Raw genomic sequence first — 19,291 nt, 5'->3', positions numbered from 1 at the left:
ACACATACACACACACACTCTCTCTCTCTCTCTCTCTCAATGTGATTCCAAGATGATGTTAGTTTGTTTTGGGTAGGGGGAGAATGACTCTAAAAAATTATACTAATATTTACCTAGGAAAAAATTTATAATATCCAGTAAGTTATGAAAGGAGAATAAGTACCTTAGCAGACATTAATACAATTTGTAAGTTGCAGTAGTGAAACAGTTTGGTCCTGGTAGAAGTTATATACAGACATATCATAGAAAGAATATAGATTCCAGAAACTGACCAAAATGCACACAGGACTTTATAAAATTCTATGTATACAAATATAGGGATTTATGAAATCAAAACAGCAATTCAAGTTCATGGACAAAAGCATGTATTAGCAAATAAATGGTGTTTCAGGCAAGTAGGTAGCTAAGGTTGATCGCTACTTCTCTCTATGTACCAAATTAATTCCACATTAATCACTTATTTAAGTATGTAAAACAACACTATAGAAGTACTAAAAAATAACATTTTAATAATCTTAAAGTGAAAAAGGCTTAAATATAAAATACAAAGTTCGTAAAGTTTAATGTAAAAAATTTCCAAAGTGCATGAAAATAAAACACTATTAAATGGTAAAACAACAAGCAAAAAGAGAAATTACACACACACACACAAAACAAAGAATAAGTTTGGAAAACATTTGTCAATACAGAGATATAGAGTTAATTTCATATACAGATAATTTAGGGATATAAATAAACCAATATAAAAAAATGAGTAAACTAATAAGAAAACGTGTGAAGTTTATGAACAGGTAGTTCAACAAAACACGAAATCTGACCAATAAACATATGAGAAAATGTTCAATTTAATTCAAAATCAAGAAAATGCAAATCAATTAAATATAACTGTTGAGTCTGCAATTCCACTGCTAGGATTTATCTTATGCAAAAATATCCCAAGGTATACATAAATAAATCTCCATGGTAATAGTGTGTTAAAAGTGAAAAATCTAAATGTCCATTAATCGGGGATTTTTTATTTTTATTTTTTTTAATAGGGGACTTTTTAAAATGATTACAGTATAGACATATAATAGGTCCGGAAAAATAAAAAGGAAGATATCTGTAGAGATATAGAAAAATGTGCAACATATATTACGTAAAATTACTGAGAATGTGTTGGGGGGAAAGCAGAAACAGATATATGTGTACTTATTTATATATGCACAGAAAATTTTTGGAAGGGTTGGTACCAATCTACTCATTGCACTTATCTCTGGGCTTGGGAAGGGTAATAGTGGGTGTGGAAGTGAAGCTTTATTTTTAACTGGACATTCCTTTGTTTCAGTTTTATAGTTATCTGAAAATAAATTAGTTTAAAAGTATTTACTTTCTTTTGATTTAATGGCCAAGTTTTAAAACGAAGAACACAAATGTTGATCTCATGAATATCACTAGTACTAGGAGTCAGGAGTCTATATACCCCTTTAACAGATTAAAACCTTTAAATAACTTAAAAGCTATGGTTCACCCCTAACCTCAGTACCTAGCCTCTATCTAAATATTGTGTGAAGTTTGGACATTGCAGTTGAGCCTGCTTCTCATCACTTTCCACTTTTCAGCCCTAACTTAAATCAAATCTAACCTGTGCATACATGCAATTAAACCAATTTCAATAGTAACGACAACATCTGGTATAAATAAAAGCTAAAAAATCCAAAAATGTCACTCATGCAATGTTTTCTGAAGTTTATCAAAAACCTTAGCTACAACACCTGAAGGACGAATGACCCAAACAGTCTACTGATTAACTGCATTCTTTGTTATTAGAATGGATGTATTTGAATTAATGTCAAAGATAACTCCATATACAGCAAAATGTTTCTGGTCAGTCTCATTATAAACATGTGAATACAGAATAATTACAGCACCATAAGCAGAAGCAAAAACTTTGGAAATAAAACCCACAGAAGCATGGGAGAGAATGTGATATACCAGCTATCAGTTTCCATCATGCTGCAGAGTCTGCAAATATGCTTTGGTAATGATTTCCTGCCCAATTATTTGACTTTATATATTCCCTAAATATGAAGCTGTATACTTTTTGGAATGTCATCACATATTATTTTAGGGGAAAAAAACCAGGATTTTAGACCAGAAGAAACATGAAGAAATTGAGGATCAGGTGAATGTCTTATGTAATTTTCACAACCACCTCGTGTAGTTCCGTTAGACTGCAGTTAAGTGACTTGCTTGGGGTCATATCGTCAGTTGCAAAAGTGGCCTCAGAAGAGTGATTTCTTTATTTCTAATTCCTGTGTTTGCACTATACCATGGTGTCCGCTCTTACAGTGTTAGTCATATATTTCCCATACTACCTCAGAAATAGCTTCAATACTCCTGGAAGCTGGAAGGTGCTGAGGAGAGCTGCTAAAGCAGCTCAGGCTGGTTGTGTTTGTTTTAGATTAATAGGGTCCAAACAATTTGTGTTAACATGCTACCTTTCTCCATCCCAAACATGTTATGTATGGATGTTTCTGCTAAAATAATTTGTGATACCCTTTAAAATAAATGAACTAGCAAAATCAGGGGCTAGAAATCACTATGTAGAGCCTTTGTATGAGGACCAAGATTTGGCTGCACTATCAAATGATTTGGCTGAAGTATCAAGTACCATCCAGTACTTTAGATATGTTAGTCTGATTTAACATGCTATAATGTTAAAGGGAAAACAATTTTTTCCTTACTCATATAAAGTATATACGAATTACCTATCATTTAAAAAAAGGTTCCTTAAAGAAATAAACACAAAGGTAACTGTATTTATTACATATAACTGTCAGAATCTATAAATAACAAAATGTATGGTTTTTGGTAAAAGGATCCCCTTTGCATTAGGAAAGGTGAGTATGTAAACCTTAATTACTAGATATCAATAAGCCCAAACCAAATTTATCACAAACTCAGAAACACAGAGAAAGCAGGAACTTGAAAGACAGTGGTGTCAGGGTGACCCTCTACTAAAACCCATAATTTCCTGTGAGGTAGGTCCCAATGCTTTAGAAAGAGAACACAAGCTAGAAATACTATGCAGAAAACATTGCTAACCTTCGAATCATACAAATGCTATGAAAGTAGCAGAATTCTATAATAAAAATAGTTCTGGAAAAAAACAAAATAAAATGTAGATAGATATTAGGAACAAATCACTACCACAAAATGCTTCAATTCCCAAATAATATCCAGTTGTTCCTCAGTATCCACAGGGAATTAGTTCCAGGACATACACCCCTTGCCCTGACCCCAATACCAAAATCTGGCAACACTCAAGTCCCTTTGTTGGCCCTCCATATCTGTGGGTTCAACACCCTCAAATTCAATTCAATATGTGGTTGGTGGAACCAGCAGATATGAAGGGCTCATTTTAAAGTGCTGATATTAGTCAGAAATATATTTAAGATACTAGTATAAAGGATAAAAACACATAGTTTGGCTAAAAAAAATTTAATAACTAATTTTTTTAAAGATTGCTGGGGATAAAAGGAAAATAAAATTCATCTAGATAAAAGATAAAGAAAGAATGGTATCAAGCAAGAAAAACCAACAAAATTCAGGCAGGTAATTGTAAGTAAAAGTAGTAAATGCTTCCATTTCTTAATTATTTAAGAAGTAGACAACTTGTTCAAAACAATCTTATCTTGAGAGAAAAATATAATCAGTAAGTATAACTTCTTTAGAGTTATGTAATTAAAGGTTATGGATAAAAAAATGGTTTACTAATTCACTCCAAATATGAAAGACTTTGAGGGCCACAGTCAGGAAAAATAGGCATTCAATGAAGATTCATGATCAGCTATGGGAGAAATTCATTATCTTACCTCAAAGTTCAATGATTTCATATATATAATAGAATAAATATAAACAGCAAAAAAGTGACATTTAGCTTATTTTGTGGGGCAAATTGGTTAAAAAACAAACAAATTTTATTGACTGTCATCAAATCTGAAGAGGAATTAGCCCTTAATTAATCCCCCATACCTTTGTCTCTTCCCATGCTAATATGATATTTCATTTGTCAGCCAAACTATAAACTATGTTGACTGTTTAGACAGGGCAGGAAAGTTCAGCATAACCCTGTGACATAAAATCAAATAAACTATTCCTTAATAAGGGTGAACTGTCATCAACTGGTTCAACTACAACAGTCTAGAGAAAGGAAACAATTATGTTCATGACATAATATTTGCATTGAACAACACACCAGTAATTAACCTACCTAATACATTCTAGAAAAAGAGCCAGAGAAGTTGATTAGAAATAATGATGTAAATGGATAGTTTAGAAGACTCTCTCTAATGCATTTCCAGCAGAACCTCTATGTGTAACATTTATGACCCATGATACTAAATATACTTGGAAACAACATTTTTTATAAAACACTATATAATTCAGAGCAGTCCAAATAACTGAGATTTTATTGTTTCTATTGCTCACCAATTAGTGTGAAAATTGTCCTGCTACTTTAACTAAAGTATTCTCTTAATCTTCAAAGAAAAAAGGATAAAACTTAATGACGCTTTTAACTTGGTGAAGAGACAAATGAGGAATATAGAATGATATAATGATGACCAAGAGTTAGCATCAACTGGTATTCATCTGGAATAACAAAAATATAATAAGCTCTTATTAGACATTGTATTAATAATCATATACATTACTTCACTTGTTTTAATCTCAGCAACGCCACCAAGATACATCAAGGTACTGTTAAGTACTATAACTATCTTTTTTACAATCTGAAAACCAAGGTCAGATAAACATAATAAAAAGATTATAAAGCTAATAAAAGGAAAGGTTGGAACTGAACTCAAATTTACTTGATTCCAGAATCCAGGCCCTGAGCAACATGGTATTGCTACGTCTGAGGCAATTTTATTGTCAAGATAAGCACAGAAGAACTGTATGTATACCAGTAGATGCATTAGGATTCCATTTTTACAACTCATTGGAATAGGAGTTCAGATATCAATATCCCACAAGCTGTATCATATTTCTTGTAATGCTTCAATTTCATGTAGTACCTGGGGATCACTATCTCTTTGGAAGACTGGGCATTTCTTATGTGTCTTTTCATTCCTACAGTTCTTCAGAGCCTCACATGTAGCAGTTAGTCAACAACTGGGAATGATACTGTGAAGATCCAACATTACAGGATTGGACTCTAACATGGCATGTGTTTTATTCCCAATCACCAGAATAATAAGGTTGATTATAATTATAATCTCATGAGATGAGCAGGAATCTTGACTACCCTCTTCAGGGCTATAACATTAAAATCTAGAAGAGCATCTGATACATAAAGTATAGTAGTTTAACAAATACTTGTAAAAAAAATGAATACATGACATCACATTTTTTTCTTTGTATTCATATAAACTATGCTACCAAATCATCCAGCAAAAATTCAATTATACATATATAATTATACATTTGCTCTTTTGGAAATTTTAAAATTCAAAATGGCCTGGCAATTTTTTCCAGAAGGGTTAACTTTAGATGAAATACCCAGTCACCCATACTTGTATTCCAACACTGTAACCTCATGAAATTTCTAACTAAAACAACTACCTAGACCCAAAGTACCACAAAATAACTAAATGTACATTTCTCCACATTGCTTCTTATAAGGTTCTTTAGGATTAATTTTCACTGAAAAATTGGCACTACAGCTTATTTGAGTCATCATCAATAGTAACTACAACAGAATAGCAATTCATTTGAATTTATAACTAGTCTTAACTGACAAAAGTATATACAAGGTGCTTCCTTTCATAGATTACATTAAGTTTTGTTTTTAGATGAATGAAAGAGGTCTGCAATCTAATTTTGTATGAAAATGAATTTTCATAGGAAATTTGACCAATAAAAAACCTTTTCATATTTACACTAGTCTTCTAACAACATTATGGTAGTACTGTTATAAAAAATCAGATTTAGCTTTACTAAACTCAACTTATGCTGAGAATTTCTGTGCTGTCCAAAGCAACCAGGGAAAGTTATAAGGCAAAGCTCTAAAACATGGGTTGAGTCCCAGGTTATAATTTAGCACTATTAGCTAAATGAAGACTAAAGATCTTCAAAACTAATACCCACTGCAGAGTTTTAGCTCTATTTGCACAGCCTCAGTATGAAGAAAGGAAGACTCAAGTTGAATCTACTTGAGCTTAACATTTCAGGATTTCTTTTAAAGTTAAACATACTAAATTTTCTGTTTTAATAGTATTTATCCTTCCTTAATATATATAAGTAATGCAATGATGACAAACTTTTGAAAAAGAATTAGGACTCAAATTAATCTCATTCAAGTTACTGAATTTTAAGAAATAATTAAAAATTTCATTTTACACTTGAGACAAAGAGAAAACTGAAACGTCCCCTAAATGGATTAGTGCCTCTAGAAAAAGATGTAATTTCAAAGTCTTATTCTGAAAAGTATTTTAATGTAATACTAAGTAGGGTGAATCACTCTACTGAACCAAAATTAAGTTAGTGTGACCTACTACTAAATAGTCAAAAGTATGGGTCTTTGAAAATGATGTACCAAGGACTGTCCATGAGATTTCTACTAAACTAATAAATGAGGTATAATAATTGTATCCAACTTGGATAGGTATCTCCATTTCCACTTGCCTGGATAATAGAATTTGGCTCTCTTCTTTTTCTCATCCCATTCAGAAGTACACTTCTGGAGAGGAAGAGTTCCAAAATGAAGAGTGAAATCCAATAAGCCTTTGTCTTCTAGTTCTTGTGCACTTACTCAAAATTTCAGGTGAAGCCAGGAAGAGCTGCATCACTACTCTGGTGATCTGACTGCCTATGGTAAGCCCTTTCTCCAGATCAGCTGTAATTCTCCTCCAGATGTAAAGGGAAAGGCCACATCGGCGGAAGGCAGTTATCATCCCATTGTAATTAAGGCAGTGTTTGAAGCTAATTATAAACATCTGTAATTTCTGAAAGAAAAGAAATATACAACAAACAAAAACAGCCTCCCTTCTACAAAAACTTACATCATGGCAATTATGGTATCTTTGTAAGAGAAGTAAGATATTCAAAAACAACAAAGTTTAAAAACATCTGAAATAGATAAGAATATACTACCCTCACTGGACAACCCAGATGTCAATACTCATATATAATAAAGGAAGAAGACAAGGAATGTACACTCTCACACACACACACAGAGACATTTTTAAGGGGTAGAAGCTTTTTTAAAAGGTAGAATCAAAAGGTAGAAATATGTTCAATCAAAAAAGAAAAAGCTTCTCTATCAGCTATACAAATAAAGAAAAGGTTTTGCTGGCTACTTGTGCATTCCAGAAATAAAAACCAGGCTTTCCATATGAAGAAGAATCTATAAATGGGTCACTTTAAAATCTTTACAAATTAATAATTTTGTTTATAAAAATATATAAGACATGTATATATTTGGGTCATAATCACATAAACAACTTAAAAAGGAAATGCACCATCAATGGTGGAGAGAAAAGATAACTTTTTTTTTCTGAGCATATATTTAATATAGAAAATAATCTAATTTTTGAAAATATTCATGTCTCCTGTAAAATACTAAAATTATAGATTGAGAATATTAGCTAACTCATTCATAAGAGGAATTTAGCTTTATCCATGGAAATATGAGTCACTTAATTTATCATTTAATAGAAACCTCAAGTTTTACTGAATATATTTAGAAAATCTTTGTAAACATATATAGTTAACAGGTTATTGATAAATTTCTATGGTAGAAAAACAAGCATGTCTAATTAAGAAGAATATATTTAGCTTATTCTCTGTTTTTAAACACAAATAATGATTGTAACATTTTGAATGCTCAAATATGTAAGCATCTCTGAGATCCAGAGGAATGGCATAATGCAATTTAGTAGATGTCTGTTACCATTTCACTGCTTAGAGTATGTATATGCAATGAAGAAGGTTACATGAAAAATAAATTTTATAAAATTATTAAATATTTATTTAAAAACTGGTATCTGGAGGTACACTGTTGCCATATATATATAGGTTGATATGAAATAACTGCTAAATAAACTTATCACACTAATTGAGAAAAAATTATGGACATGAAAATGTCTACCACATTAAAACAAAACAAACCATAAACTCCTATATATGATAATCATAAATTATTCTAATTTACTCCCTGACACGGACCTATTTAAAATCATGTGTTTTGTTTTTCTTTGATTTAATACTTTCTATGCTTTGTATAGTACTGCTTGACTCACTGTACTCATAAGCTCATTCATTCACTGGAATTAAAAATTAATGATCTAAATATTTTTAATTGATCTCCATGTATCCCAAAGGTGCAGGGATAGAATAACAAATAATATTGACATATATAAGCACCCCTATGTTTACTGTAGCATTATTTACAATAGCCAAGATATGGAAGCAGCCCAAATGCCCATCAATAGATGAATGGATAAAAAAAGTTGTGGTACATAGGTACAGTGAAAAAAGCATGAAATCTTACCATTTATGACAGTACGGATGACCTTAGAGGGTGTTATACTAAGTGAAATAAGTCACAGAAAGGCATATGCCATGTTATTCCACTTATATGTGGAATCTAAAGAACAAAATAAATGAACAAACAAAATAGAAACAGACTCATAAAGAGAACAGAATGATGGCTGCCAGAGGGGATGGGGATAGGGAAACTGAGTAAAAGGTGAAGGGATTAAGAAGTACAAATTGGCAGTTACAAAACTGTCACAGAGGGAGATAAACTACAGCACAGGGACTGCAGTCATTAATATTATAATAACTATGCATGGTGCCAGGTGGGTACTGGAAATATTGAGGGGAACACTGTAAAGTATATGACTTAATAGAAGTGAATATTGCATGTAACTGTAATTGAAAAATGAAATAAAATAAATTGACATTCTTTTTATATACACATAAGTATTACTTGATTTCAATGAATAGTTGGTATATCTTATTTAGACCCCACAGGACCTTTAACATTTTTGGACTATAATAAATTGTAAATTTGCAAGTAAACATATAAAACAAAAAGCAGAGGCTTGAGGGGCAGTAGAAAAAGGTACTAAGTACAATTTGGAATGGTTGTCTCTAGTCCACCCATCAATATAAAAAAAGTATAATGTGAAATTTCACCACAGGACTTAAATCAGACAAACGAGTATAGTAGCTAATATAGCGGTCATCACTCTTTATTGTGTATGACCTTTGGATGTAAATACAATAGCATATATATCATGTTGAACACTGATGTCCCAGTCACAGATCAATACATTCCCTCACTTATCACGGGTATTACGTTCTAGACCCCCCACGAGGTAGGAACCTTACATTTATTCTACACTCTTAAACCTACGTAACTTTATTTATCCGTGATAAATAATACAATATTTTTAAAAATCCCGTGATACAGTGAGGCCGAGATACGTGAACCGCAATATAGAGAGGGAGTACTGTAATGGCTCCAACTACAAATTTTAATAACATGACATAAAATCAATATTGCATCAATGATAGGTGCTTTTGAACTATTTCAAAAAGTAAAATTTATAAAATCTTGATTCTTTTAAATATAGAAACAAACTGAAATTTATTCTAACTTTTTTTTTCTATAAGGAATATTGAAATTGGCAATATTGTTCTGGATTTACATTTGTTAGCTATATGCACTGTGAGCACCAATTAATTTTATTTACAGGTCCTTACAAACTTATCTGGTGATGGGTATCCACAACTTCAAGTAAAGCTTTCTTCCTGCCAGTTTTCAGTATGTTACTCAAGTGTTAAGTAGACACAAACAATAAAAAACAAATGATTATATCCTTAGGAAAGAGAAAGCTCTTTTTTTCTACATGTATGACATAATCACATAGAAATTTGGAATATAAATAAAGTTAAAGGACGTGGAAAGGAATGGTATCACAAACTCTTCCACACCTAGCTTTCTCACTCAACTTTCTTGTTAAACGGATACTTCCATTTTAAAGTTCTAATTATTTATAGAGCCAGTAATAAACAAAAGCTCTGTTCATCTCATTTAGTCCCAAAGTTGAGCTGTTTTTTTTTTTTTTTTTTTTTTGTACATTTGATGAGGAATAAGAAGGATAAGTTCGGTTGTTGAACTTAATTCAGTCCGGAAAACTGTTTGAAAAGTGATTTATTTATGAATCGAATATCCTTTGTCACCTGAGAGGCATGTGACTGATCATACAGGTATCATCATGAAAGGGTTACCGGGTAGAGAATCAAGACCTAAAATTTTGTTAGACAACCAAGACATTTTTTCCATGAACAACTTGGTCACAAACCAAATTGTTCGAGAACCAAGATGTTCCAGAAATTAGGTTTGACTATATTTTTGTCCAGGCCCTATTTCATCACCAAAAAAATGTGGTGTAGAACAAACAAACAAACAAACAAACAACAGCAACCAAAAAAAAAAAAAACCCATCATTTTCTATATATTTGATGGGGAGTAAAAGTATTTTGTCCAGGTCCTAAATCTCCATCAATAACACATTGGCATAAAAAAATGAAGTTATCCTCAGTCTCAAACATTTCTCTTAGAAAAAGGATATATAAATTTAAAAAAACTAAAGATAATACCTGTGGTCAAAGAAGCTTAAAAGATTATTTCTCTGTGGCAGGGAAACAGAAGGAAAAAGGGCAATTAAACTATCAAAGAACATATTTCATTTCTAAGGGCTAAAATAAAGAATGATGAATCCTTAAGACCGTAAGAACAAAGTTTACTAGTTATCAGAATATTGTTTTAAATCTTTTTATTCTTCAAGACATTTTAAATAAAGTAATCCTACTTCCAATTTTCTTTTCCTTAAAATGGTTAGCCAGTGATAAAATATCCAGAACTTTTTCAGATAAATTCTTAAGGGTCTTTATGAAACCTGTACCATACAGTAAAGTGTCACAGACCAACCACATTTAACAAGTAGTTTAGCATTTTTTCTCTTAGAAAGGTCTTGCACCTAGCAAAGTGGGAATGAAAAAAGCCAGGGAAGGCATTCCTCAGGCATACACAATGCATAACAATGGGCTGTATTCTTTGTAGCTTCTAATAGAACCAGCAGGCTTTGGCTGTGGCCAAGGGTGCTAGAGCAGTGGGTGCATGACAAATTTGTTTCTGACACTAGCAGTGACTATTTTAAGGTATACTGTTTTCATTTATTCATTTTTTCCAAAAAAGATATGAAAATTACTTTGATGAAAATAATTAAATTATTTGCCATTCGCATACTTCTTAATACACACAACCTTGGTTCCTATTTAATTGGAATGAAAGCTCGGCAGGTAGTGATTTCAAAAGAGCTGATAACTTTTTAGCTTCCTTTTCTGTAAGTTGAATTTTAAAAAGTCATTTTCTAAGAACTAGAAAAACAGTGATTTACAGAATCAAAATCTTGATAAACTTAAAAAGTAGAAGTAATTCAGAAATCATGGGTTGCATCAATTAAGTCAAAAGTTGAACAATTAAGGTAATTATTTACTGCAATCTAATGTAAGTCCAGTGTAAGTCCATTATGAACAGAGTGCTTAACGTAAGTCAAGGCAAATGTTCCTTTGTTGATCAAAAACCACTGCAGTCAAAAAGGATTAAACAAAATGCTATTAATAGTCATTCACTTTTTAGAGTTTTTTTTTTTTTTTTAAATAGTATATCTGATATACTAGGGAAATAGGACTAGATAGGTAAGTAGAAGTTACAAAAAAAAAAAAAAACCCTTCAGTACACAAGATATAAAAATTTGCTCACAGAGACACAGATAACATTTTTCCAATATTACCAAGAAAAATTATACTATTACTAATAAAATTCTTCTGTCCTGAATTAATTTGTAGCATTTTATAATAGTGATATAGCAAATGCATATATAAGTTAAGTAGATATAATGATTGTAAAACCAACTTTGTTCATTGTTTTATTATATATACTATATATTAAATACAAAAAAAAGTAAATGACAGAACACTTTTTCCCCATTCTCAGACTATAAATTATCACTTCAGTGACAAATCATAAATGTTCCTTATAACAGTAGTCCAAACTATATGATTTTGGAATAGAACAACAATTTATATTGCTTCAAATTAAGTTTATTATTATTAAAAGAAATTTGACAAAAATACTTCTAAAAAGCTAAAGAAAGATAACATATTGGCTAGCTATTAGTATTTCTTTTCTTTCTCTTTTTTTTTTTACAGATGGTATTACATTACAGTCCAAAACATGAACAAAGAACATTAAAAATGATGTTTTGCTAACAAACAGCTAATTTAAAATAAGGTAAAGCTAGATAACATCAACAAAAAATTTAAGTCTTACTTTAAATCTTAAAGACAAATTGTATTACAAAAATATATACAAACAAATTCTATAATATGCCCTATTTTTGATGTAAAATACATTTTTCTGTGCTTAAATAATGCATTTATTCTTCTTTTTGAAATTGTGTAGAAAAACATTTTGAAAAGAAAAAGTATTTTAACTCACTAAAAATGAACATGAGTGTTATGGTAGCAGTCATACAAAATATGTTAATGAAACATTTAAAATAAAATGACAAAGAACATATGAATTTTAACATTTGAGTTCTAACTAATCATTATCATCATCATCATCATCATCATCTCTACTGCTACTGTGAGTCATAATCCATTCCCTGTAGACCTGAATTTTCTGTAAGCATGCCAAAGGGAAAAAGAAGCACAGCGTTAGTTAAGAATGACAAATTCCTTGGAAAACATGTTAACTTATAAAATGTTTAAGGAGTCAGAATAATTTTGAAGCAGACTTTTCAGCTCTGAGTAGAATAGTAATTATGGGTATAATATTCCATAACTTAATAGACTAAGACTAAACTCTACTGGTTGCTACATTTAATGTATAGTTTGGTGATACCAATATATTAGAATTATTCTGTTTTTCTAGTAGGCAACTTCAATCTACCTCTAGAAAGCATTATAATAATGTGCTACTTTCTAGACAGAAAGATACACACAAAAGTATATTTTATATTTAATTATTACATTGGGCATGTACAATTTAGTAAACACAGAGCACAGTTTTTGGAAAATAAGAAAATAAAAGGAGAAACATTTGTAAATATTAAACATTTTCTAAGGGTATCACTGTTAAATCACTTAGATTAAATCTAAACTGATGAGATTATGATTCCTGTTTCTATGTCATCTAATTCTTTACCATAGTACTCATGTATTTTAAAGCATTTGCTAATAGTACAGTAGAGTTTTGACTCAAAGAAGCACTGTTACCACCAAAGCAACAACCCAGTTATTATACTTCTAACAGAATAATTAAAACCAAAAACACCCTGAGGCATCTGGTAAATTCCTTTAGGCATTCCAGTAATGGCTGAGAAGGATTGTGAGTTTTTGTCACATAAATAGCTCTTTTAGCAGTTAATGCTGAGATTGGCCTACTAAAAATATTATACATATTTTTAAAAATACAATCAAAAGTCATGACCTTTAAATCCCAAAGTTTAAAGCTTCAAGAAGCAATTAATGAAGGTATAGAACAAATTTACTTGTCAGTGAAATCAAGTTATCAACCATGAGAAATGTTTGTTTTCTCATGGCTTTTTTAATATGTTATAATCTATTTTCTAATATGACGATGTATTTCTAAATTCTTCTTATTCATTCTTACTTTCTATTAAGTTTTTTAAAATAGTTTCTGAAAAAATATTTTTAGTTGTTTAAAAGATGATGTGATAACTACTCAGTCTAAGTAAAATGTTAGTAACCTGTTAATTTTGTTCTAAAAAGGGAAGGCAAGTACTGAGTCGAAATATATGCTTCCAGTGTAAGGACCACAGCTTAGTTCTGCAACACTTCTGTCTTCCACAGAATGGTACACTGTCATTATAAGGACTGTACAAAATGCCTTTGAGATCACAGCCTCCCACTTGATTGCCAGTTCCATCTTAACACGAAATTATTTTGACGCTTTAAAAACATTTTAAACACAATGTAAAATCATTTTACTAAATATCACATTAATTCAATGGTTATGTTTTACTATACTAGATGATGGTACATTTTATGCAAAATTATATACTCTGCATGCACTGAGCAAAATATTAAAGTTTTAAATCTTTAATCACTTCAAATATGACAATATTTAAAATCCAAGGCTATAAAGGGTCATATTCCCACAGTGTATTATTATTATCCTGAATATTTTCAAGTCTATGCAACATAATGACTCATTGTTTTCAAAAATAATTTAATTTAGTATTCTACATCTAAACCACACAAACTACTTTAAAGTGGTATACTTATTATGATGGTTATTACCTATACCATAATCCAGATTTTTAAAAAGTCCAATTCACTAGTAAGAAAGTAATCTAAACAGATATAATATTCTACCACCAAACTGTCTATTGTCCCAAAAGCTAATTTTTCTTATTAAAAGATCCTGGCTTTCTTGTGAACTACTTAGCAAACCCCACAAGGTTTTAAATGGACTATGCAAGCAGCAAGTAGAAAGCAGAAAGAGGGTTTTGGCCACTTGACCATCTTCAAAAGGAAAACACAAGGGCCCAAGAATTCAAATTGCAATGGTCCTGATTTTTCTCCTTATCCATGCCTAATTGGACATGAGAATTATATTCAGTATAAACACTACTGCTGGTTTGATAAAAAGGAGGAAGTACTCTAAAAAGAAATGGTCTAATTGGCTAAGAAGTACCACCAACTATGAGGGTATATAGGCACAATGGCTTTCCACAAATCTACCAAATCCAGCATAGAACTAAGAATACCCTATACAAAGATCAGATTCATTAAAAATCCTATACAGAAGTTACCAATACAAAAGCTTTTCTTTGTATTTCAAACACTGAACAGCTGTACGTGGTTTATAAATTTTAAGACTAAAATCTACTGTTGGCTTTCACTTGCAAAGTCATGCATTAACTGTTTTCATATCAAACTTTTTGATGCCTGTAAAAAAGAAAAAAAGTCTTATAGTAAATAAACATACATTAAAACCTAAGTAAATATAAGACACTTATAAATGGAATTAAGCAAATTATATAGAAGTTTTAAAAAAATCTAATACATATTAAAGCATTATATAGCAACTTTTAATAAAGCTAACTTGACTAAACTAATTTTAACTTAAAGTTACCCACCTGTAACATCTGATTTCCAGTACCATCCCTCAACCTGTAAGGTCTGATAACTCCATCTTCATTAAAGAACCTAGGGGGTCGCAGACTCTGCACTTCATCAGAAGTCTCTGTAGCCCTAGAGGGAAAAAATATAACTTGATTTAAAAAGTATTCAAAAGTTCCTATGTAGTCTTTAAAATGCAGTTACTAAAAAGAATTTTCTTTTGGATAAAATAAGACTATTATATCACTTCTCTCTTATTTTTATTGTTATTCTATTAAAGTTGTCCCAATTTTTTCCCCTTTGCTCTCCTCCACCCAGCCCATCCCCCAACTCCCACCATCAACCCCCACACTGTTGTCCATGTCCATGGGTCACTCATACATGTTGTTTGACTAGTTCTCCTTAAAGTGCAGATATTAGCAACATTTTGTTTTTTAAAGGCATCTTTTGTCAAGCCAAGGAAGTTCATTTCTACTCTTAGTTTGCTTATAGTCATTTTTTGGTTATTGTTACTGTTTCTGAAAATCCTGAATGGGCAATACAATTTAAGAATTTATTTCCTGATCATTGTTCTGAACATATGGCTTATTTTCTTCAATCTAAATGCTATAAATCACATTACTTGGTTTTCTAATATTCAAATACCCTCACATCCCTCACAATTCTACTGGGGCTTGATATATATTGTTTGAAACACATATATACATTGCTGAATTTGGTACTGTAATATTTTATTCAACACTTTTGACTTATGAACCTACATGAGAATGGTCCATATGTTTGTTCATTCATTCAACAAATATTCATAAATTCAATAAGTATTAATTTATTATAGAAACATACCTTACCACATAATATATCACATATATAGACACATATGCATAGATAGTATTAATACTTCCAATTAAAACCAGAGATTGGCAAAATGGATAAAAATAGGATCCAATAATATATATGCTGTTCACAAAAGACTCACTTTAGAGTCAAAGACACAAATAAGTTGAATGTAAAAGGATAGAAAAAAGATATGCCATGTACACAATAACCAAAGAAAAGCTGGAACAATTATAGTAAGATAAAAAAATTAGTGACACAAACAAGGACAATTTTACCATGAGAAAAGGGTCAATACATCAAAAAGATTCAAAAACTGTAAACATGTAAGTACTTAACAATATAGCCTCTAAATACACAAAGCAAAACTAACAGTACTGAAAAGAGAAAAAGACAATTCAATAATAATACTTATTTTAATACCCAACTTTCAATAATGAATACCAAACAGAAGATCAGCAAGGAAAGAAAAGACTTGAAAACATTATAACCTACTAGACCTAACAGACATCAGTAAAACATTCAATACAATAAGAGTAAACTGCATATTCTTCTTCTTCTTTTTTTTGTTATCATTGACACTATTAGAGATGTCATCCACTTCCCCCACTTCGCCCACCTCCACCCAGCACCTACACCTCCAACCTTCACTACACTATTGTCTGCTCTTGGCACTTATATTCAATGTTGTACTCAAGGTTTTAGCAAAGGCAATTAGGGAAAAAAAAATGCAGATCAGAAAGAAAGAAGTAAAATTACTTGTATATACAGATAATATGATCTTATGTATATGAAACCCTTATGAATCCACAAAACAACTACTAGAGATAATAAGTGATCTTGGTAAGGTTGCATAACACAAGGTCAATATACAAAACTAACTGTGTTTTTATATACTACCAATAATAATCCAAAAATGAAAACATTTATAATAACACCCAAAATAATAGAATACTTAGGAATAAAAGAAAAGACAGATACTGAAACTACAAAACATCACTAAAATAAGTGGGAAGACATCTGTTTTCATAGATTGGGAGATTTAATGTTGTTAACATGGTAATGGTCTCCAAATTACCCACAGATTCAATACAATCCCTACCAAAGTCCCAGCTGTCTTTTTTGCAGAAATTGACAAACTGATCCTAAAATTCATATGGAAATTCAATGTCTCAGAGAATACCTCAATAATCTTGAATAAGAAGAACAAAGAGGACTCTCAATTCCTGATTTCAAAACGCAGTAAAAAGCTACAGTAATCAAACCAGAGTGTTATTGGCATAAGGATGGACACATAGAACAATGGACTAGAACTAAGACTCCAGAAATAAACTCAAATTTATGGTCAGCTGGTTTAGCTCAGTGGATTGAGCGTCGGCCTGCGAGCTAAGTGTCGCTGGTTCGATCTTCCAGTCAGGGTACATCAGAGAAGGAAAACTCTGACTCCAAAAAACCTCCGCTGCCTTGCGGCATACCTCTTCTGGGGAAAGGCTAAGGGAGTAAACCCCGACAGAAAATCCGGAGCCGGAGTCCCTAAGGCGGTTTGACGTTGTAGTCAACACCGGCAACTCCTGCGGCGCACCTGAAGCCAAGCTGTATGGACTCCGTCTTTCCCTTGGACCCTTCAGCTGCGAAGAGAGGGGGGGTCTGCTGCATGGGCAACAGCAGGCCCTCCATATCACCCTGCCCAGGCTCTGTAGCTTCAGCTCCACTGGAGAGGACACTCCAGCGTCATCGCAAGATGTCAATTCAACACGGGAGGAGACAGATGCCATGTCACTCCCGAGTCGGACTGCACAGCCATTCTCGGCGGTGCAGATAGACACTTAAGAAGCTACACCATCGTCTCTCGAGACGGACGGCTGCCGCCGACGACGATGGTCAGCTAATGTGGAATATGGTATTAAGATTATTCAATGGGGAAAATATAGTCTCTTCCACAAATGGTGCTGGGACTAGATATGCACATGCAAAAGAATACATTTGGACCCAAACTCTCTTCATACATACAAATTAATCAAAATGGAGCAAAGACCTGAATTAGATGATAAAACTATAACTCAGCTAGAAGAAAATATAGGAGTAAATTTTCATGACCTTGGAGCAGGTAATGCTTTCTTAGATATGACACCAAAAGCTCAAGCATCCAAAGATACAGATAAATTAGACTTAATAAAAAAATACTATCAAGAAAGCTAAGACAATACACAAATAAGAGAAAATGCAGTCTAGTTTCCAGAATATAAAGAACTCATACAACCCAACAATAAATAGACAACCAACCCAATTAAAATGTAAGAGAATCTGAGCAGACATTTCTGCAGAGAAGTGGTACACGTGGCCAAGAAGCACGCGCGCGCACACACACACACACACACACACACACACACACAAATGCTCAACATCATTAATCACTAGGAAATGCAAATCAAACCACAATGAGATATTACTTTACACACAATAGGTTAGCTATTTTTAAAAAAGAAAAATGGAAAACATCTAGTACTAGAATGTGAAGAAATTAAAAACATTCATTGATGGTGGGGATGTAAAATAGTGCAGCTGCTATGGAAAATACTTTGGCAGTTCTTTAAAAAGTTAAATACAGAGTTACCATACCAACCCAGCAATTCCACTTCTAAATACTATAAACCCAAGAGAACTGAAAACATATGTCCACACGAAAACTTAAACATGAATGTCCTTAGCAGCAGTGTTCATAAAAGTCAAAACTGTAAATAACCTAAATATCCAACAGCCACTGAATAGGTAACCAAAGGTGGTATGCCCATACAAAAGAATATTATTTAGCCATAAAAATTTTCTCATGAATGCTACAACATGGATAACCTTGAAAATATCATAATGCTAGGTGAAAGAATCCAGCCACAAGAGGCCACACACATTGTATGATTCCTTTTATATGAAATGTCAAGCACAGGCAAATTCATACAGAACAGAAAAAACAGGAGTTGCTGTTGTCTGAGCAGAGGGGGAAATGGTAACTGCTGACAAGCACAGGGCTTCTTTCTGGGGTGATGAAAATATTCTGGAATTATACAGTGGTGATGGTTGCACAACCTTGTACATATACTAAAACTACCTGAAATGCACATTTTAAATAGTATGTAAATCATATCTCAATTTTAGATAGAGTATATATCAGGGTGTTCAAGGCAGCGTTATAAACGGGGTTATATGAGAGGGAGGTAGATGTAGTTATAAATTAGAAAAGAACAACACA

At 32.0% G+C, this 19,291-nt stretch overlaps 1 protein-coding gene across 1 annotated transcript in view; it reads right to left on the bottom strand.

The window, feature by feature from the left end:
- Nucleotides 1-19,291, bottom strand: part of LOC150013200 (intermembrane lipid transfer protein VPS13A-like) — a 42,686-nt gene that overhangs the window by 11,350 nt on the left and 12,045 nt on the right. The window contains exons 2-3 of the mRNA XM_090275227.1: nucleotides 16,421-16,424; nucleotides 15,231-15,345 (exon numbers count right to left, since the gene is read on the bottom strand). Of these exons, the coding sequence (XP_090131353.1) occupies nucleotides 15,231-15,345; nucleotides 16,421-16,424 (119 nt within the window). The remainder of the gene's footprint in view (nucleotides 1-15,230; nucleotides 15,346-16,420; nucleotides 16,425-19,291) is intronic.

This window comes from Furipterus horrens, unplaced genomic scaffold (assembly GCF_987537825.1).
Source record: "Furipterus horrens unplaced genomic scaffold, mFurHor1.1.pri manual_scaffold_4, whole genome shotgun sequence".
Lineage (NCBI taxonomy): Eukaryota > Metazoa > Chordata > Mammalia > Chiroptera > Furipteridae > Furipterus > Furipterus horrens.
The sequence above is the reverse complement of the archived record's forward strand: the minus strand, read 5'-3'. Positions and strand labels throughout refer to the sequence as shown.